General features: G+C 39.0%; 1 protein-coding gene across 1 annotated transcript; it reads right to left on the reverse strand.

Annotated features, from left to right (window-relative positions):
• Positions 1–1,662: 1,662 nt before the first annotated feature.
• On the reverse strand, positions 1,663–22,929 carry LOC134676251 (uncharacterized). The gene is made up of 10 exons (XM_063534601.1): positions 22,646–22,929; positions 13,756–13,901; positions 12,182–12,743; positions 11,535–11,719; positions 11,035–11,171; positions 9,826–9,941; positions 8,288–8,406; positions 6,655–6,781; positions 3,533–3,673; positions 1,663–1,881 (listed from the first exon to the last, which is right to left on the reverse strand). Exons 1-10 carry the CDS (start codon positions 22,707–22,709, stop codon positions 1,772–1,774), a joined length of 1,707 nt encoding a protein of 568 aa, XP_063390671.1. The 5' UTR covers positions 22,710–22,929; the 3' UTR covers positions 1,663–1,771.
• Positions 22,930–23,228: the final 299 nt, after the last annotated feature.

Here is a 23,228-nt window from a genome sequence, read left to right on the forward strand (position 1 = left end):
CTACTTACTGGCATGTAACTTTACATTTCTTTAATAATGTAGCGTTAGGCCATGACAATAAGAGTCTATTTCATATTAATATTTACCGCAACTACAGCAGGAACTGCTATCTACGTATGTAATTATGTATTTTTTACATGAAACAACTGAACTGATTTTGATAAATGAGGTGTCAATTTATTTGTCTTTGTAGCCCAGGTCACAAAAGCCACATTTTAACCGACTTTGAAAGGAGGAGATTAGGTACTTAAAGAAACAGTATTTTGCTTACTTATCAACTAAATTATTATTTTTTTAATTAAGGTTCCATTTGAAAATGTCGTTTTCATGTATTTTATGTAATGTTCATTCATTTAATACTCGATAAATAGAATTATTCTTTGCATAATATGAGCGCATTAAGGTAGAATTGTTGGGGCGCTTTAGTTTTTTTTCCACAACTTCCACAGTTTTTGTCGGAAATGTAAAATTTAAATTGTGATATATAGTTGAATAACAAGTTTTTCAAATGTTATACGCAAAAATTTTTTGACGGTTTTAGTTTAGCTATAAAATTGATACATATCTACTTTTTCCATAAAAAGTGGTATTTCGTTGTTTCTAGCTCTGAAACTGTACATTTTTTTTACAAACAATGTTTAGGTGAATCATAATACATTTAATAACCTTTCGTTACATGTAACTCACGTGTATGTGAGACTCGTGGTATAGCTATAATTTACATTTTACGAAATTCGGCAGTGATTATTTATATGACGTCATTATTTGTAACTGAGAAACAACAGCGATGGTCTCCCAGCAGTTTTAGACTCCAGGTCATATTGCTAATAACATACTAGAAGCTTATGCGGATTATCCTGAAAATGACCAATTTTGATTTTTTTAACTTTTATGCATTTGTATGGGCGAATATCTACATTTTGATGCATAATTTCCACATATTTGGTCCAATTTTGATTTTATTGATATCAGTGTATGGCTTGAGAAGTCATCTTTAATGTTGTAGTACATTGCTTTATCGTCCGACTTTTGGTTTGGTTGTAAAACCCAAATAATCGAATATTTTTTTACGTGATTTTTATTATTTTGTAAATTTCTCTTAAACTGTTACATATTTTGATACACTTTGTATAAACAAAATATAGAATATTTAATTGGCTTTCATTTAATACCCCACACGTGTATGTGCTATGCATAATTTGGGTGCAGTATGCAATATTCGCAACGAAGCGGGAGTCATTTTGATGACGTCATTCCGCTGAAGTAGATGGCCGGCGCCGCCGTCTCCCGGCAGTTTTGGAGACCCAATGCCATGCCCAACAACATACTAAAAGTTGGTAGCGGTTTCCGGCTCTGAACTATATTCCCATAAGGCATATGACTATACATACATGGTTATCCAATTGTGTCATTCAAACGCTTTTTTAACGCGCGTTGAAAAAGCTCTCGTGCGAATGGGGGGGCTAAGAACTGATGCTTGCAATTCTGTGTTCTAAAAAACATTCAATTCGTTCATGATCGATTCTAATTTCTTAAGGCGTATCCAGACGGGGACAATTTTTCGCCAATCTGATTAAATTGTCCGATCAAATCAGGCCGTGCGGCCGCAAACGCCATAAATCTAAAATTGGTGATTAAATTGGAGATTGACGCAATTTCATTTCTGATCAAACCTGTCGATTTGGTTATCATTTCTGGATGCCGCTTTATATTTTGCGAATATCTGTGTATGTAGGTATAGTGCCATCTGTGGTCGACTAGCGTAAACTCGTTATCTATTTTCGCTTTTCTCGAGCGGTACGACCGTCGGTCGGTAGATGGCGCTGCTGTCAACTTCCAGCATCTTCTCGCCTTCGGGAGTGGATTGCTCCGCTTTTTGTTCTGTAAAAAAATGTGACAATATAGTAATTACATTTAATTTTATTATTATAGTCTGTATCTTTAGGTATTTAAATAAAAGTAACAAACAATTTATAAGTACATTTTCGGGTAGTTATCACATTTATTGGTTAACCAACCAAATCCCAAAACCGCCTGGATCAGTCACTGAACGGCCTGATTTTAACCTACATTATTTGATAATGTAATGTTTATCTACCCTCAACTGGCTTAAGGAGCCATTTAAGGGTAGGGTTTGTTTACTTTTATTTAAATACCTAAAGATACAGACTATAGTAAGTAAGTCAACTGAACGAAAAATAGTGGCCATATTTTTCCGTTTAGTTAGGTGATAAAGCAAAATAAAATTATGTGACAAAGACGACCTGTTTGGCTTAGTGGGTAGTGACTTTGCCTGCGAAGCCGATGGTCCTGGGTTCGAATCCCGGTATATATTTATTTGTGTGATGACACAGATATTTGTTCCTGAGTCATGGTTGTAATCTATGTATATAAGTATGTATATCGTCGCCTATTACCCATAGTACAAGCTTTGAGCTAGGTTGATCTGTGTAGTGTTAAAAAAAACAACAGGTTGCACTCCGGGAGTGCCGGCACAAGTGAAAACTCAATGACATCGTAACAGTTTTTCGATCAGGTCACGTTTCCGTCTTACGAATCTTACGGTCACGTGACCTGTCGCGAGTTTAACATTTTTCCCCATCACAAAAAGTGCACAGCGCCGCTAAAGAAGGGAATCAGTAGAACAACCATAGTAGATAATATACTGATTTGTACATAAATTAATTGGTTTATTAGAAACATAATTCCCCCAATAAGGGCGCCACTGGACGGTCGAAGCAGTCGTAAACGGTTCCCCACGTATTTTTGTTAGACCTTGTATTATCCTCTGGCTGACGGGACAAGAAATAGTTGATCCACCCAAAAGTGTCATAACAGAGGCGCGAAACTCCTCCCTTCGGTCAAACCCGGCTCCGCTCGGCTCAGCATTGCTCCGAGCAATTATTAGGGTTGACACAACTTGACGTCCCTTTGCGTGCACGACCGATAAGATAATGACTTGAATTTTGACAACCCTAAATAGCCGAAAGGGATAGTGTTATATATTGGAAAGGGACAGCACGATTCGACCCTGAACCGTGGTCAAATTTCGGTCTTGTAGGAAGTCGGCGGCTCGTCTGCTCGTTTGCTGACTATTATATAAAAAAAAAACCGGGCAAGTGCGAGTCTGACTCGCGCACGAAGGGTTCCGTACCATAAAGCAAAAAAAAAAAACAAAAAAAAGCAAAAAAAAACGGTCACCCATCCAAGTACTGACCCCTCCCGACGTTGCTTAACTTTGGTCAAAAATTACGTTTGTTGTATGGGAGCCCCATTTAAATCTTTATTTTATTCTGTTTTTAGTATTTGTTGTTATAGCGGCAACAGAAATACATCATCTGTGAAAATTTCAACTGTCTAGCTATCACGGTTCGTGAGATACAGCCTGGTGACAGACGGACGGACGGACGGACGGACGGACGGACGGACGGACAGCGAAGTCTTAGTAATAGGGTCCCGTTTTACCCTTTGGGTACGGAACCCTAAAAAGTGTCCTTTCTGTACGGTAGTAGTATTTATTCTGTGGTCGTACCTTGGTGTCTGGTGACGAAGCGGTACATGCAGAGATGTGTGGCGGCGGCGACGGCAGCGGTGGCGGCCATCACGCGGAAGGCGCCGCGCCCGCCCGCCCACGCGTACAGCTGCCCGCCCACCAGCGAGCCCAGCGCGAAACCTGGATACATACACTTGTTACTAGAGATGCTCGGTTACCATCGGATATTCGGTTACTATCCGGTATCCAGCCATTACTTTTACATCCGGCCGAATACCACACAGTAACATTGCTTGATTTCGGAGTAAACAAAATTTTAATAAGAAACAGTCACGGTTATAATCATACATCGGGGTTTTCGGTGCGGGAATGTTTTACACTAGCCAAATAACAGGTAAAAACTGTAAAAAACGATACTAATTTAACATTTCTAAGCAAATTTGGACCTTACTACGTTTAATTCATAGTTTGAAAATGAAAAATGAAAATGAAAATGAAAATTTATTAATAACATTAGGTTACACGTCAAAGATTACATAAAATTTGAAATGTCATTGAAGATATACCTATACGTATATTACACTTATTAATTATTACTTAATACTTATGTCGTGGTAAGTATACATGTTTATTTATTACAATTAATTTTATTTAAATAAGTACATCATCAATTTTGCATGAAAAATATTCATCAATATCATAAAACGGTGATTTTAGTAACCAATGTTTTAGTTTCATTTTAAAATTATGGATGGAAGGTGCATCCCTGATACTTTTAGGCAGGTGGTTGTATATGCGTGGGCCAAGCACATAGGCTGATCGTCCGCTTTTTGCTAACTTATGTGGCACAGATACCAGGCAGCCCGCGTTCCTGTTACTGCGCAGTTTGTGTATTTACAACTTAGTTTATTGTAAAATAATTATTACAATAAACTAAGTTGTAAATACACGAAATCATTCCCGCACCGAAAACCCCGATGCATGGTTATACTTATAATCGTACTCATTTTTTTTTTCCAGCCTACTTGGTGTCCCACTGCAGGGCAAAGGCCTCCCCTCGTTTTTTCCACTCGACCCTGTCACTACTACTCTCTACTGTCTGTGTGTGTGTGTGTGTGTAGAACTAGAGTTGTAGATGTAGGCGTCAAGACCGCTAAGCTTAAGTGGGACTGGGCCGGACATGTCTGCCGCATGCACCCAGAAAGGTGGGCCAAAATGGTTACTGAGTGGGACCCACGGAATACAGTAGACGGTGCAGGCCGGAGTTTAGGCAGACCGAAAAGGAGATGGCGGGACGACTTGGACACATTCTACCCCAAATGGTGGGAAAATGCCGATGACTATTTATTATTTTAAAACAATTTCAACATTCCACTCGCTTGCACGGGCACTCATTTCGAACCTAGAAATGAGTCCGCGCGAACGTTTACTACGAAACAGAGGTCTAAACCTAGGTACATAATGCGCACCTGAAAAACCGGAATGTAGGTATAGTTCAGGCCAAATATCCGGTATCCGGCCAGACAACTATCAGTTACATCTCTACTTGTTAGGGTCTCCCCAAATATATCGACGCGCATTCGGCAAAAGCCGATAGGAAAAAGCTTTATGTCCGCGCAATAAGAGCGAAAAAGCCGTCGACGCGTTGGCAGGTGCCGGCCGATGCGAGCCGAGCCGAACGACGACTTTTTCGCTCTTATTGCGCGGACATAAAGCTTTTTCCTATCGGCTTTTGCCGAATGCGCGTCGATATATTTGGGGAGACCCTAACAGTTCGGCAAATCGATATCGATGATTAGTATTAGCAAAGACATATGTAATTTCGTATAAGATGAATAAAGTCTAAGGAAAAAACGTGCCTAGGAAATCAAGAAAGTCATTCTCGGATAGATGGCGCAAACACCTTTGGCCTATGCTCGGCTAGATGGCGTGACGACTCCGTTTCATATTTAACAATTTTAACTCATAGATATCAGTGAATGAACAATTGAACATGGGTCAAAAAAATATAAAAATAATAAAATCATTTCTCCATTATATGTATATTAATTTTTTTGATAATTTTATACTTGTTTATTTCGAGTTTTCGTTGTGTGTCGATAGATGGCAGTAAATTTACAGTGACTACAAAATTTACTATGACAGGACCCGTCTATACTATCTATTCTCTATTAGTTTATAGACAGCGAGCCAGGAACAGATTTGCATGACCAATCGCCTCCCGGGTGATAACTCGTATAGTGGTTAACGGTTATGTATGATGATCCCTCGTGGACGTCAACTGCCACTCCGTTGGTAGGTTGAGGAATGACAGCCACCGAAAGGTGTAAAAAAAAAATTGGTCATCGCCTCCCGTTTGATACTTAGTCAAATGATAGTTTAGATGTTATTATAAATAAAAAAAGCTGTCAGCCGGATGTATAGCGGTGGAAAGACCGTCAGCTACTTGCATAAACATGTAAAAAATAAGCACTTTCTTCTACTTCTTTATATTTAAGAGCTATGCTCTTGTCGGTGGAGCAATCTTCAACTCGCCCGGTCCTCTGCCAACTCCTTAACATTTTGGTATGACACGACCCGAACCTTTTCTTTTATTTGGTTAAAATAAGTGATTCTCGGTCTTCCCCTTCTCCCTCTTTCCCTCTATTTTTATTATAGCAATAACTAAATCATGAAACTTTGTATGTAGCATTTCATCAGGCGTTTTAATAACAGTCTTACGGATTTGCGGACATTGTTATTTACAGGTCAAGGTGTGTATACCATTTTCTTGTACGGCAGATATATATATAATAAAAAAATAATATAATATACTGCCCTTCTAAGCCGAAAAGCGCTATCTCAAAAACAAATGATTTTGAAAATGGAATTCTCAGTTATAGAAACTAAAGTATAAATTAGCAATGCATTTTCTTTTGAGATAGCGCCACTCGGCTTAGCAGGGCAGTATATATCTGTTAATAAATGTGTAAAGGAAAACACACATTCATTGCCAGTATTGCCACTATAGTGCTATGGGTTACGCTAGTAGCGCGTAGCCACGTCTTCTCCGTATGGAGCGCGTAGTCGCTACGAACCGTGTACCCGACAGGTTCTTGGCCCTGAATGTGTTAAGAAATCTATTCCAGTTAACGTTTGAGCGACTGACAGAGAATACGTACCGACTCCGTCGTCCATGCCAGCCACGACGCCTTGGACCGTGGCCGAGTAGCCTTCGGGGGCTACGTAGGCCGCATACCCCACTATGCACGAGTAGCAGAGCGCGTAGGTCGGGCCTTGCATTATTGACTGAATGAAAAAGGTTAATGCATTAATTGACGGAAATAATTAGACATAGACATAGACATCATTTATTGGTAATAAGGCATTACAAGTCACAATTTTTAAGCATATTTCTATACATCTTACATCTATTATTTACACTATGTTATTGTATTACGTATACACTATTATGCTAATACTTATCTGACATTTTGATTTATGTATTTGTAAGAAGGAGATAAAACATATTTTTTAATACAGTTGCTCAAAAAGTGCTACTTTACGTAGCTGTTTAGCGTGCGGAAAGTTGGTTATCTCGAACTAGTGCTTTTTACTTTTCCAATTTTTTTTAAATTTATACTTGGTCCAATTCACGACTACTTATTGATGAGTGTTAATATTAGTTTCCTTTAAACGTCGTAATCAGCATAAAAACCTACCGTTAATGTAAGAATACGAAAAATATTACATATTTCATATTTAATTACTTACCTCTTCATCATTATAACACGTTTATTTTTTAATATTCAATATTGAAAATTCCGTTCTTAATAAGTTGACTGAATGGAACGGAATAGCTGCCAAACGCCCATAGATATAATATACTTAAAGACGACGTCTAACCGAGCTGTCACTGTTACCACTTTTGTTTAGTGTACGATTAACAATGTTTTTCTTATTTTTTCGCAACTGTATTAAAAAACGTCGTTCGATACACGTGCGGAAATGTCATTCTTCACTCGCCCCGAGTCTTGCCACTCGCCTGCGGCTCGTGGCAAGATATCTCGGTACTCGTAAAGTAATGACATACCTTCCGCACTAGCATCGAAATGTACTATTACAGTACATATGGTCCTATTTTCCCGCACTAGTGCGTAAACTAGCACTTTTCGTGCATATGTCAAAAGTTTAAAGGGCCATGTGTACTGTAAAACGTTGTACGATATACTTGCGAATAGGTTATTCGCAACTCGTGTCGATTTAAAACACTTCCTTCGGTCGTGTTTTATTTAATTTATCGCCACTCGTTTCGAATTTCCTCTTTTCCGCACTTGTATAGTAAGGGGTCATCCATTAATTACGTCACACTAATTTCTAGGTTTTTTGACCCCTCCCTCCTTGTCACACTTGGTCACATTTGGCAAACCCCTCCCCCCTAGTGTGACGTCACATTTTTTCCACGAAATCGCCAAATCGAATTAAGTAAGTACCTAAGTATTATTAATATTTTATCAAAATATTTTTGACGATATAAATATTAGTAATTTTATAACCCAAAACTGCTTAGGAAAGAAAATTAAACGAATAAAAACGATTATCGTTTTAAAAACTTGTTATTTAAATGTACAGCGAATAAAATAATTTAAATAAATTTTCGGTTACTGATGACGTTAAAGTGACATCACAAAGTTTGTGTCTCCCCCCTCCCCCATGTCACAATATGTCACGTTTTCTTGACTCCCTCCCTCCCCCTAAACGTGATAATTATTAACTTATGTAAAGTTTTATGAATAAGGGCGTATAAATACGAACCTCTATAAAAACGAGATGCCACGGGTGCTGGATGAATGAGATGAGAGCGAGACGCAGCGCGTAGCAGAACAGAGACAGCGTTAGTGTGGCGCCGTAGCCCCACCGTTTTATTATTTTACCTGCAAATTAAATAGAGTTAGACCAAGAGAAATCTGCAACGATTATGATAGCACGCGCAGTGCAAGTGTTATTTATACTTCATCATTTCATAGAAGTTTGACGTTTAAAATAACACTCGCACTGCGGCTATCAAACTATGTATAGCTGGTCAAGCAGATCTTGTCAGTAGAAAAAGGTGGCAAATTTGAAAAACGTAGGCGCGAAGGGATATCGTCTCATAGAAAATTTGAATTTCGCGCCTTTTTCTACTGACAAGACTTGCTTGACCATCTATATATCACTTGGGCTATCAAAATCGTTGCAGACTTATCTTGGTCTTGGAACTCTAATTGATCAGAATATTTATTTGTACTTTTCTTTCGAAACGTCAAAATGTAAACATGTTATTTTCCTCATCAATAAAAATGTATGTATGTATGTATGTCACTTTATTGCACATAAACAGGTTTACATAAAACGGACAAAAACAAAACAAAAATAAAAATGTTATGTACAAAGGCGAACTTATCCCTAAAAGGGATCTCTTCCAGCTAACCTTTGAGATAATAATATGTCATAGACTCATAGATAGGACTAAAAATACCTACATTTACATTTAGGTATTTATGAAAAACATTGACGATTCCAACTTTTCTTGGACAATATCTTTATTGAAATCTTAAGTAGATAATGTAAAAGAAAACTAGGGTTCCTAATAAAGGGTTTTTTCCAGAGGGTTTATCGTGAACATCGAAAAACGAATTTTAATTTTATATACTTGGTTAAGCAGTACTTGTCAGTAGAGAAAGGCGGCAAATTTGAAAAATGTAGGCGCGAAGGGATGTCGTCTCATTGAAAATTTTAATTATGCGCCTTTTGCTACTGACAAGATTTGCTTGACCATCCATACCTTTCTCTCAATTGAATTTACAAGAGCAATAGAGAGGCAGACAACGAAATTTTGTAAGTATAGCAAAAGTATAGCCACGTGCCGCCCACCATACAAAAATAGCCAAGGAAGTTAGAATCTTGTTGCATTTTCAATTAGGTTGAATTTCATTTGTTCGAAAAATTTATGAGACAAATGAAATGCTACCTACTTTGTTTTAAATTAAGGTTGACATTCCATCGAAACTGAGTGTACATCCTAATGTACATTGGGCGGCACGAGGATAGGTCGGTCGATCAACTATTTCTTGTTATTCTGTCCCATCAGCCAGGAGACAATAGTAGCATAGTTTCTTAGAAGAGCTGCTGTACCACGTTCTACAAACATGCTAGATGTCCCATTATGAGTGGCCTTATAACTACCAAAAAATTCAAGTTTGGTTCATTTAAATACGAAATAACTAGTATTTTAAGAGTGACCCTGGAGACCGTAACCATGGCAACTAGTGACAAGAAGAAGTTGATTCACCCAGATATTTTTGCGCGCGTACCAGAGAAATAGAAGAACAGCAGTTCCCCTATGAAGCTCTGTCCGGCGACCACGACGCCCTCTATCAGCTTAATCTGCGCCATGGAGCCTGTCTCCTCCGCCAGCTCTTCGATAAACCTGTATGAAGAAATCATTACAATAGGGAGAATTACCATAGAGAAATATAGTAAGACAAGAGTGCTCACTCCATACATCAGTTTTAGTAGTAGTAGTAGTAATCACTTTATTGTACACAACACAGGATTACAAAAATAAATTGCAGTAATGGAAGTACAAAGGCACTTTTGGTACCAAAAATATTAGTATCTTCATAGTCGACATCTAGCATCGAGTAGCGGAACTATCAGTATCGCTACTCGATACTAGATGTCTTTCAAGTGGCGACCAACGAAAATTGTATTGATCAACAATTTACAACTAATATTAGAAGCAGAAGGAGTTGAAAAAAAGAGTTTCCGTTTATAATATTACCTGAAAATTGTTAACCATAAGACTTTTCGGTCGCCGCTACATCTATTGTCAAGTAGCAGTACTGATAATTCCGCTACTCGATGCTAGATGTCGACTATGAAGATACTAATATTTTTGGTACCAAAACTGATGTATGGAGTGAGCACTCCTGTCTTACTATATTTCTCTATAGTATTACTGCAATGTTCTGCCGCCAGAGTGCAGCACTAATTTGTTAAGTAAATCATAGAGTAACTTGTACATACTATGCCATAAACAGTTTTTGGCAAGTTTTTACTATGACATTGATGCATCAAATACTTCTTGAATGTGATTATTGTGGTTGTCGAATAAAAACTTAACTTTTGTGTTAAAAAACAGTGTGTTTTTCAAGTTAAAATGGATGAAGACGAAAACTTAGTGTCTACGCCTGAAGAAATATCAGTGATAACCCAAGAAGTCACTAAAAATTTGCTGCCTACAACTATATGACATAAATAGTTATTTACGATACAAGTGCGTAAAAGAGAAAATTCGAAACGAGTGGCGATAAATTAAAACACGACCGAAGGGAGTGTTTTAAATCGACACGAGTTGCGAATTATCTATTCGCACGTGTATCGTACAACGTTTTACAGTACACATGGCCCTTTAAACTTTTGACATACACACGAAAGGTGCTATTTTACGCACTAGTGCGGGAAAATAGGGCCATATGTACTGTAAATAACTATTACAGTTGACCCTCTGGGAAACTCACCAGAACATATAATATATGATGAAGCTGTCGAAAGTCCCGGCCACGACCGCGAACAGTATGAAGACGAGGACCCGCGGGATGCGCAGGACATCACGTAACGCTTTGCCGGAGTCGTCCGGACTGGATAGTGAGGGCAGCTGGAAAAATAAAGAATGTCTTTATAAATAAATAAATAATAAATAAATATTATAGGACATTCTTACGCAGATTTACTAAGTCCCACAGTAAGCTCAAGAAGGCTTGTGTTGTGGGTACTCAGACAACGATATATATAATATACAAATACATAGAGAACAACCATGACTCAGGAGCAAATATCTGTATTCATCACACAAATAAATGCCCTTACTGAGATTCGAACCCAGGACCATCGGCTTCACAGGCAGGGTCACTACCCACTAGGCCAGACCGGTCGTCAAACCATCGATCGGTCGGTGTGAAAACTAACTTCGTAGATTATCTATTTGCCACTAGATGGCTCTGTAATCAATGTTACTCACATTTAGCGCTCTGCAGCTGTATAAGTCCACAGCAGTAGCCGCTAGGGCTATTACGAAGGCCGGTGTGAAGTCCTTATAAGCCCCGGAGGTGAGGTCTATCAGGGCCCCGCCCAGGAGGGCCGTGAGGCCGTAACCGGCGGTGCCCCAGGCGCGTTGGGCGCCGTATTTTGAGGCACGTTCTGTGCCTGGACGGAAAAATATCATCATTTTATCATTGTTTATATATTTATTGAAACTTGATTGCACAAAATATAAAAAAAAATTACAAATTAGGCATTCTCTACCGGTCAACCATAGGGCTACACAAGTAAACCGAGATTTAATAAAAATGGTGCAAGAAGAAAAATAAGAGAATTTAATTAGGAACTATTGCAAACTACTGAAAAACATAATAAACTTATTTCTAATTAAATTCTCTTACTTTTCTTCTTACATATTGTTATACCTATTGTGGAAAGTTTATTGACCGAGTTAGCGAAACTTTCGTAGGTCCGGATGTTCTCTGCAGGTCGTATTTGTCAACCGATTCTCATGAAATTTTGTGAGCAGGTTCTGTGGTTCGATTAAATTATTCTGTCGTTTCGTTTTCACACAAAAATCGATAGTAACATGAATCTTATACAGAACAATATAAGGTCTAAACTTACCTAGCACATCGAAGCAAACGGCATCCCCGATGCAGTTGGCAACATTGAACGCCACAGTACCAACACACATTAACACCACGAACGCCCAGAACACAGATGTCATATATAAATTATCTGTGGCATCCATAGACACAGAATTTTCCAAATTCGAAGTAACATTAAGCTCTGTACCATTCAAATCTTTATCCAAGCATATAAGATTACAACCCGCCTTTGGCACACATATAACCTCTCCGTCTCTCTCATCATTAAACTCCATATTAAAGAGCGAGCAAGACTGATTCCCCACATGATTATCCACAAACACTGTATTAACGTAAGTCGAGTTTGACAGATAAACGTCAAAAAACTTATTAGAACACGTCCACTGACAGCTGAATTTTTGCAATAAGAGTTCGTCTATCGTAGTATTGTCAATTTTTTTTAAATAGACGGTGTCGTTGAGCGTGTAAACGTTTTCTGTTATCTGTGGCGGCGGTTCCGGCATGGGGAGGAACCAGAGACAACAGTAGGAGCCAGTCATCGTCGCGATTAGAAGCATGAAGACAAGTTTTCTATGAGTCTGAAAAAGAGAAGAAATATTGAAGAGATTTTGTTCTAGACTTTTATTGCAAGGGCTCTTCGTCATCATCATGTGATCATGTGGTAAGGTAATTTTGAACACCTCGCCCGCTTAGAAAGTTCTTCTGCCGACTGTTCTGATATCTGATATGAGGATTGGCCTTACGGGCAATAAGAATGGGGCATGAATGGGGCCAGTACAGCGGTGTGACACCGCTACAACAACCAATTCAGCGCCGTTGGCAATGCTTAGTCGTGCCACCTGCATTACTGAGTGGAGACCATTTCAGCCTCACATCTTTATCTTTAATATGTCTCTTTGTGTTTTGTATACTTCTTGTTTCACATTTTATGTTATTATTTCCTATTGTGCATTTTGTAATGGAATGATGTGTTGCCTGAATAAATATTTTTCTATTCTATTCTATAATACAATTTGTGCATATGCACGTAGGTCTGTGTTGCTGTGGTCTGTGACGGATTAATCGCTCTTTGTAGTTGGACGTACGATGCGGATATATCGGTCATTGGCGTCCAATAGGTTAATATTGGGCTGTAGCTACGCGCGTCAGTTGACGTGCCGTAAAATGGGGTGAGTTGGGTGAAATTTGACTTTCAAACATCGATAAAATTTTATTTTTAAATGTGAACACTGAATGGTGTATATAATAAGATTAATAAGTGGTTCGGACGTTTGTATTTTATTTTGGGTAGTTCCATATCATAACTTTGACGATAAAGAGAAAAACCCACCTCACCCCGTAGTGCCTCGTATTTGGGGTGAGAGGGTTTTTCATACAAAGGTGATTTTGGAAGATTGTTGGTTCGATTTTTTTTTATGCGTATTAGTATAGCCCCATTTTAAATTGGAATACATTATTTTTGTAGCAGTAGCCTTAAAATCCCTTCTCACCCCCTCTGAAACCTTCTCTCCCCATTCATAACCCAACTCTCCCCGCGAAACCTACTCACCCCGTTTTACGGTACTTAGCGATCAAAGGGTATATACGTACCGGCCAGAAGTCGACGACGTAGCCGAAGAGCGGCTTGGCCGCGGCCCACAGCAGGGGCAGCACTGACGTCACGAGCCCCATGGCGCCCGGGGAGACGCCCAGTTGACGTCCGAACACATTCATCTGCGGCAGCAGTGGGCCCAACGCTGGGAACAAACAAGTTTATTGTCAATGGCTTTCCAATACAGAAAAAAAAGCGCTGGTAGCCTAGCGGTAAGAGCGTGCGACTTTCAATCCGGAGGTCGCGGGTTCCACCCCGGCTCGTACCAATGAGTTTTTCGGAACTTATGTACGAAATATCATTTGATATTTGCCAGTCGCTTTTCGGTGAAGGAAAACATCGTGAGGAAACCGGACTAATCCCAATAAGGCCTAGTTTTCCCTCTGGGTTGGAAGGTCAGATGGCAATCGCTTTCGTAAACACTAGTGCCTACGTCAATCATGGGGTTCGTTGTCAAGCGGACCCCAGGCTCCCATGAGCCGTGGTAAAATGCCGGGATAACGCGAGGAAGAAGTGGCTTTCCAATACAGAAGGATCCTTAATCCTTTTCCAGGCCGCACCAATCTACAAGGTTTTCCAGAAAAATCCAAATATATTCCAATTAATCCATCTTTCATGATGCATTTGTAAAATTTTCTGAAAGTGCAATCTAATTTGAATCTTAAATCGGAATGCTAAAGTTGACATTTTAGTGGCGCGTATTGGTCGATAATCGTATGCCTGGAAAAGGGTTAAAGCACATAAAACATATAAGTCCTTTCCGATGGAAAACCACCAATAATTTCATTTTTGATACAAGCTTTACCTACCTATTCCTACCTACCTTTCGAGAAAATTCTAACAGACCTAAACAGGGGATCTATGAAAAGAGCCTTATTGTCGATGGCGCTTACGCCGCACAGCGTCGCGCTGCATTGTATTTATATCGGAGCATCGTTAATAATAGCACAAGCGCCATCGACAATAAGAGGTCCCTTTTCATAGATAACGTCACATATGTATGTATTTCATGCACTCCTTCAACATAAATGGGAGGAGCTTGCCGAGGACAGAGATAAGTGGCGCAAACTGGTGTTCGACGGTCGTAAAATCCACGATGACGCTTGGTTTAAGACACTCGCAGATAAGCGAGCCAAGCGTCATCAGCCCGACATCTGTTCGCCACGGCACAGAATAAATAATAGTATTAGGTACAAAAGATTCACTCTAACAAAACGCGTCTGTTACGATTAGGACAGATATGACCGATAGGAGGCGACAGCGCCACGCGCGGCTTATGGCTAGCCACCAAAATTGATGTAGGACGGATGTACTTGTAGCTACCTGTTGCAAAGCGACGAAATCGCGGAATGAGCCACGCCTGGCCATGGGCACACTACACCTGCCAGTTTTGCGGTCGTGGTTGCCGCTCCCATATCGGCTTATACAGCCATGAAAAACGTTGTCGCCCTGCCTGACACTGTTTGTATTGTCTGCAATAGACTGAAAGGCCTATGACGATGATCGCCACCTCCTGTGTCCATCATCAGATCAGCTCCATAATATTGCATTGTCACAAAATTTGCACAATGAAGTAATAAGTTTCACTTTCATTTAATTATAAGTGGTGTCGATACTGTCGATAGATAATTTCCTGATATCATAGGCATTATTCGCATTTCTACCCATGTACATTACATAACACTGATAACATATGTCTACATAACGTACATGGGGCATTATCTATGAAAAGGGACCTTATTGTCGAGGGCGCTTATTACGCCGCACATCATTAGCGCGGCATTGTATTTATATCGGAGCATCGTAAATAATGGCGTAAGCGCCATCGACAATAAGGTCCCTTTTCATAGATAATGTCACACATAGGTAATTCTTATTTCCTTATCAATCACCTAAAGACATCCTTCCAGACAAAGTAATCTAATTGGTATTTACACACAGATAACAATATACAGCTTGTAAATGTATAATCTTAGTACAATAGCATTTTAAAGACGGTTTATATCTGTAAATAAAGTGGTTGAACTATTCATTACTTTTCTAGGTTATAAAAGGTGGTATTTATATTAGAGTACTAGCTGTTGCCCGCGACTTCGTCTGCGTGGAATTAGTGACAGCAGCTAAAGTAGGTATAGTGCCTGGATAATGCTAATAGCAATCATTCAATTCGCGCATTGCTTACTTCAATTATTAGGCAATTCATTAACTCTTTTTAATTCCACCCCCCTTTGCACTCTCTTCAGGGATGATTTCCGACATAAAAACTATCCTATGTTCTTCCCCGGGACTCAAACTATCTCTATACCAAATTTCAAATATATTGGTTCAGCGTGAAGAGGTAAGTAGGTAACAGACAGGCAGAAAGACAGACAGATACACTTTCGCCTTTATAATATTAGTATGGATTGCAGTAAGATATCATGTTTTGACTTAAAATGATAATAGCAGAGTACAATTTCATTACGATTGTAAATCGTTTGTGTACACAGCAACACTCTTAACTGTCCATCGGTGGACCTTATGGCTTTTGTAATAAGGTTCAGAGTCAGTCAACAGTGTGGGCTACTACGGTACGATGAGTATAATAGTTGAATGAGGAAAATAAAGTTATACTTTGGACCAGGGAGCAAAACAAATTATTTTTATATTATTTTATGATTTGTGCTCGCGCTTTCTTTACTCTGTATCTTTAGGTATTTAAATAAAAGTAAACAAATAATTTGCACATTTTCGGGTAGTTATAACATTTATTGATTAACCAACCAAATACAGAACCGCCTGGATCAGTCAGTAAACGACCTGACTTTAACCTACATTATTTGATCGTGTAATGTTTTCATTTTCATCTACACTCAACTGGCTTAAGGAGCCATTTGAGGGTAGATTTTGTTTACTTTTATTTAAATACCTAAAGTAGACTATACGTTCTACAATCTTTAGCGGCAGAATAAAACTTTAGAAGTACCAGGACCGCATATATCATAAGAGAACTCACCATCCTAAAGATACAGAGTATAATAACCGCTTAACCCTACCCCGGTCTAATGACCTACGCTCCAATTCACTGCCAAGGTCCCCCACCGCGGTATCCTGCCCGTGATGTGATCAATCACTTTCTAGCGCGCATGGGAATGTCATGTGTCACCTGAGGCAGCCGTGGCTCACTCCGCGATTTCGTCGCTTTGCTACAGGTAGCTAAAAGTACATCCGTTCGACCCCAATTTTGGGGTTTGCCATAAGCCGCGCGTGGCGCTGTCGCCACCTAGCGGCCATATCTGTGCTGATCGTGACAGACGCGTTTTGTTAGAGAGTGAGTCTTTTAGTGAGTCTTATTATTTATTCTGTGCCTAAGGGCCATGTGAGGGAAACAATAAGTACCTAATAGTACTACCATAGTCTAATAAAACATGGTCTTCTCTTCCCAAAGTGACACAAGCCTACGTCACATAACATGGCCGCTATATATAGCGCTATCGCATATTATCATATAGCGCTGTCGCATGATGACGTAGGCTTGTGTCAGTCAGGTGACCTAGAAAAGACGGGAAGAGAGTACCAGGCGGAGTATATTATTATACCATGAGTACTACCATACACAAAGGAAACTTCCTACAAAACCGAAGTTTGACAGCGGTTCAGGGTCGAATCATCCTGTCCCTTTCTAACTATTGGCACTATCCCTTTCGGCTATTTAGGGTTGTCAAAATTCAAGCCATTACCTTATCTGTGGTCGTGCACGCAAAGGGACGTCAAGTTGTGTCAACCCTAATAATAGCTCGGAGCAATGCTGAGCCGAACGGAGCCGAGTTTGCCCGAAGTCAGAAGTTTCACATCCCGCCGGAGGGCCTACCGCGAACTACGTTCGACGTGTTGCCCCTCTGTCGCATTTGTAAATTCGTTAGTGTCCGACCGAAGGTTCGGTTTCGGTTTCGGTTTCGGCCAGTTTCGGCCAAAAAAATCATGTTTCGGCTGTAGTTTCGGTTTCGGCCAAAAAACGGCCGAACCTTTCGGCCGGGCCGAAACTTACGAAAAAAATAAGTAGGACAACGATATTAATACCTACATATTAAGGACTGTTCAGTTTACTAAGCGGACACTCTTACACCTCTTTTAATCGGCGAATTTAAAATCAATTGACGTACAGCTCATAACAATATAATTAACAATCCCTCATTTATCAATTGCTACATATTTGTTCCCATAATAGTCAAATATTTTTCCCGAAGGACCGAACAAATTTGGAACATAGCAAGTTAGTTCTGCAATAAGGATGCACAGGCTAGTATTCACTGCGAAAAATCGTAAATATGTACAAATTTTCCAAGTTAAACGTGAATAAAATAATTAAAACATTTGCAGAGCATCATATGCTTGAAGATTTTACAAAATCCCGGCACAGAAGCGGCCCGGCCAATCCAGAAACAAAAGTATTGTCATGCGGCTGTTAAAATCAATAAATTAGGTACTTATCGGTTCGCGAAATTCCTAAGACAGCAGGCGTTAGAGTAGGCACAGATTAAAATATAAGAAGTATGTACAATAAATGGACCGATAGAAAGAAAAAAATGGACAAAAGAATTACAGAGCAGCGAAAGCAATCGAAAAAAAGAAGCGTCAAACTGTACTACATTTTACATTAAGATAAATTTCGTAGCATTTTAATGGACAACGGAAAATGCGTAAAATGTTGCTGTAGTACGTTACCAATGGCCCTGATGCTACCATGCCGTTGTAGAAGATCATATATTCGACGAGGAGAGTAACATCAAAATTGACCAATTCATGAAGAAAGTCCTTGTCTGGCAGGCAATTGGTTCCTGTGGCCTTAAAAAGTTTGTTCTATTTTGCGACATGAACTTTGGTTGCGACATTTACAGAAAATAATGCATCTAATAACGAGTACTTTCCGTCTATCAGACGCATAATGTCACCTCTTCATTTGGGCCTGATTTGGCAAATGCCCACTATGCTGGTCAGAAAGTGAAGCTACTGAATTTGAAAAACATTGATTTCGTTCAAAAACAAGTCAACTCATCTAATTGCCCGGAGCTCCACTCCATCGAGTGGCACTAGACCAATGTGAAGATGCACTTAAAAAAGTGTAGATGAGAAGCTAAAACATTGAAAGAATTCAAACGAATGTTGTTTACAACTTGTCAAAAAGTGTCAAAAATTGATGTGCAGGCACTTGAACGGCGCAACCATGTAAAAGTACGAAAATCTTACCGATGTTATTATATTATACTATATTTACATTAAAATGTTTTGCGTTGGTTTCCGTTTTTATTATATTTATCTAAATAAAGCGATTCCAGAATTAGAAAAATGTAATTTATACTTTTTTGTGTGTCCGCTTAATAAAATGAACAGTCCTTATACTGATTCATGTATAGGTACAGAAATTAATTAGTTTATTATAAAACACAATTCCACTAATGAGGGCGCCACTGGACGGTCGACGCAGTCTTAAGAGGCTGTCAATAACTATAACGCGCACACTGTCTAATTGTTTCGGAACGAATGAGTGATTTTATCTCAATTTACTATTGGTTTGTGTTCCACATGTCCTCTACTTCAGCTTAGCCTTTGGCCTCGCTGCGCCGTGCTCGGCCTGCGGTCTCGCTTTTTAATACAATGGACATTGGTTGGAGTCTGTGCTCAACTACTTATCCTGAAGCCTGAAGCACGGTTTTGACTTCACATGAAAGTTTGCCTCACTGGGGCACTTCGGACTTTTAGGCCCAGGTGAAGATTGGTACCCGGCCTTGCGATATTGTCAACAAAGACTTTCGCGTTCGCGTTTTTGGTTGGTTTTTTGGATGACCCTGTATCTACATGTTAACTTGACTGGTGAATGAATAGAGTTAGACCAAGAAAATTCTGCAATGATTTTGATAGCATACGCAGTGCAACTAGTGCAAATGTTATTTATACGTCATGATTTCATAGAAGTTTTCACGTTTAGAATAAAACTTGCACTGCGTGTGTTATCAAAATCGTTGCAGAATTATCTTGGTCTAACTCTAGTAATTTTCTTAAAAAACTGCTTAAGAAATATCAATTTCAAGGATATTGGGTGTTGACAGCCCCATAATATGTGTATAAAAGAGGTTTTATGACATTTTTTCAACGATTTTAACAAGTCTACAAAAGTTTCGGTTTCGGTTTCGGTTTCGGCCGAAACAAGAGCCAAAGCCGAACATTCGGTTTCGGTTTCGGCAAAAAAACATGTTTCGGTCGGACACTAAAATTCGTACGTAAGTGTGACAGGGAGGCAACACGTCGAATGTGGTTCGCGGTAGGCCCTTTGACTACGGCTTGAGATGAAGCACATGATGGCCTAGCGGTAAGAGCGTGCTTTCAGTCTGGAGGTCGCGGGTTCAAATCCCGGCTCGTACCAATGAGTTTTTCAGAAATCGGAACTTATGTAGGTACGAAACATCATTAATTTGATATTTACCAGTCGCTTTTCGGTGAACGAAAAACATCGTGAAGAAACCGGACTAATCCCAAAAAGACCCAGTTTACCCTCTGGGATAGGTCAGATGGCAGTCGCTTTCGAAAAACTAGTGCCTACGCCAATTCTCGGGATTAGTTGCCAAGCGGATCCCAGGCTCCCGAGAGCCGTGGCCAATAGCCGGGGGCGAGAAAGATGATGACGGCTACAAAAATACTATAATTTATTTTTGATAACTAACACATTCAGGTCCAAGAACCCGACTGTCGGGTACAATGTTCGTAGGGACTACGCGCTACATACGGCGAAACCGTGACTACGCGCTACGAGCGTAACCCGTTGCACTTAGTGGCAATGAATGTGTCAAGTAAAACCAGTAGGTTAAGAAAAACTGGTCTGAACAAATTTAAATTTGCTATAAATCTGGCCAAAGACCTTCAAAGTGCAAAAAGTCAAAAACCCCATTAAATCATGGCCTCGAGAACTTCAAGAATTCATTGACACAAATACATGATACATAACTGTTGAATATTTAATTAAAGCCAATGTAACAGAAGGTGGTGAACAATTGTATTTATATTACTTCATTAAAAAATTTAAAAACATTGTGTGATACAAAAATTCTGTAATAACAAATCCAAAATTTGTGACGTTATCTATGAAAAGGGACCTTATTGTCGATGTCGCTTACGTCATTATTAACGATACTCCGATATAAACACAATGCCGCGCGACGCTGTGCGGCATAAGCGCCATCGACAATAAGGTTCCTTTTCATACATAATGCCCCATTTACTACGGTAATTTGAATCTATAGTGTAGGAAACAAAGTTGAATTTGTTTTGTTTGAAAATAAAACAAAACAAAACAAATTTAATGGAACTCTGTTCCATTCAGTGCCGGATTTACCACTAGGCTGAGTAGGCTGAAGCCTAGGGCGGCAGATTTTAAGGGGCGGCAAATTTGGGACAAATAAAATATTTTATGTGCTGTTCAGATAGGGTAGACCAGAATTTATTTGTAAAATTTAAATAACAAGCATAATTTGTCTATCATGTCAAGACCTTTTTGAAGTACGAAACCCTAAACATGTACCTACCATTTTCTTGAAAAAATTTCGCGCTCGCTACGCTCGCGTTTTCATTTAAGTACCTACATTATTTGTGACCCATCTGTCTACATTGTAAATTTGGGATGGACGACGATTCTTGTATCTTCGTGGTATTATAGGTTCCGATTCTTTCCTTTTGAAGTACGGAACCCTAAAACCCGGTACCCACCGGTCACCGATCAGATCAGGCAAATATAAAGAGGTTGTATCGTCATTGAGTGACAAAAACGGCCCATATAAATCTGTATAGTGAAAGTGACGTCACCTTATATGCATTTTAATATGGCTATGGTGTGTTGTACTATAAAATTAAACGCCTCTGATAGGAAAGTACTTTAAAAAACCTATAAGCAAGGCGGATAGGGGCGGCAAAATCGGCATAGCCTACGGGCGGCAAATGTCTAAATCCGGCACTGAACCAAAAATTATACCTTTAAACAAGCAATTCTTGTATATTTATTTCGGGGATCTCGGAGCTCTAACAATTACGATGATATTTGCTATTTGCTATATGGAGGCTTTCAGGGGCGTAATTTCGATCTAGCTAGATCTTATCTCTGGCAAAACATGCATTTTTAGATTTTACATGTTTTCTAAGCAAAGGTTAGTCTCCCAGATATTATGATTTAAATATCAAACTGAATAATTACTAGAACTAGGACCATGACCCTTAAGAGGATAGAGGGGTCTGCACCTATGCATGTTATGTAAGTTTATATTCTGTATTTTGTATGTAATTCTACATTAAGAGACCATATACATCTCTTAGTAATTGTAATATGTTAGATTGAATTGTTAGTTTTATTTTATAAAATTGTTGATGTTATTATTTTTGTTTGTATGTAAATTCAATGTTGACATGTAAAAGTGCCCTTGTGGCCTATTTGCTGAATAAATGTGGATGTTGATGATTCAGAAGTGTTCTCTTTTCTCCTATGATAGTATTTTTCACATGTCATTTTCACTGTTTTGATAAAGGGAAAGGGTGTAATTCGCATGTATATCTGTGTATTAAATAAATACAAATTTGGCTATTATAATTTAAGGTTTTTCCAAAGTATGTTTACTGGACCATAATAATTTAAAGTGTAAACGTAATAAACAGGTTTTAGGTGAAATCTATTCAAAAATCATCAAAGAAACTAGATAACAAGTTATGGAGATTACTTGATAGTAAATGTAGATCAGTTAAATTTATTTGCATTTCGATTAGATACAAGTTAAGATAACGTAATTAGGGTTTTCCTAATGACTATTTGATTACTTAAGTTTTTAGGCTTTCAATGCATATCAATGATTAAAAGTAAACGATTATACTCACCAGCAAAAAAGAAGAAGAAATGTGCCTTTATAGGCACTAAACTCTTGTCGACTCTCAGCTTCATTTTGAAATTTAAAAAAATATAAAGGGCCCTATTTTAATCACGACTATATCATGAAACAAATTTAGGTAACACTGAGTGTGTGCGCAGAAATATCGCACGGAAGAATGCGAAAACAAATAAGCGATATACAAAGGTCATTATCCTCTCATTTTTATTGAAATATCAACAGCGAAATGATTGTTTACACCACACAGCTGTGCACTTTGCTTATATACAATGACTTCGATTCGACTCGACTTCGCTCGGCTGACACTGACAGTGATGTATTGTTGTGACGTTGCACGTGGTATTGCTAGAATTGGAAGGAAGATTCCGCCAAATGACCGTAGTTGTGCAGAAAACGTACTCGATTTTTTTTTCAATGCAGATAGCGACCAAAGCTACTGAGTTAGGGTACACCCTGACACTTTGACAAAAATAAAAAGTTGGTCGCTTTCTACAGAACTACGGTCAAATATAAGTCTAAGCTAAATGTGCACAGACGTTGGTGTGAGAGGTACCAAATCGTCATATTTTCAT

This window comes from Cydia fagiglandana, chromosome 24, assembly GCF_963556715.1.
Source record: "Cydia fagiglandana chromosome 24, ilCydFagi1.1, whole genome shotgun sequence".
NCBI lineage: Eukaryota > Metazoa > Arthropoda > Insecta > Lepidoptera > Tortricidae > Cydia > Cydia fagiglandana.

Excerpts from the sequence above, each read along its gene's own strand:
- LOC134676251 (XM_063534601.1), bottom strand. The coding sequence starts at position 22,709 with ATGAAGCTGAGAGTCGACAAGAGTTTAGTGCCTATAAAGGCACATTTC. Across the intron at positions 11,720-12,181 it reads CGTTTGCTTCGATGTGCTAG|GCACAGAACGTGCCTCAAAA; the intron begins GTAAGTTTAGAC and ends TTTTCCGTCCAG. Across the intron at positions 11,172-11,534 it reads ACAGCTGCAGAGCGCTAAAT|CTGCCCTCACTATCCAGTCC; the intron begins GTGAGTAACATT and ends TTATTTTTCCAG.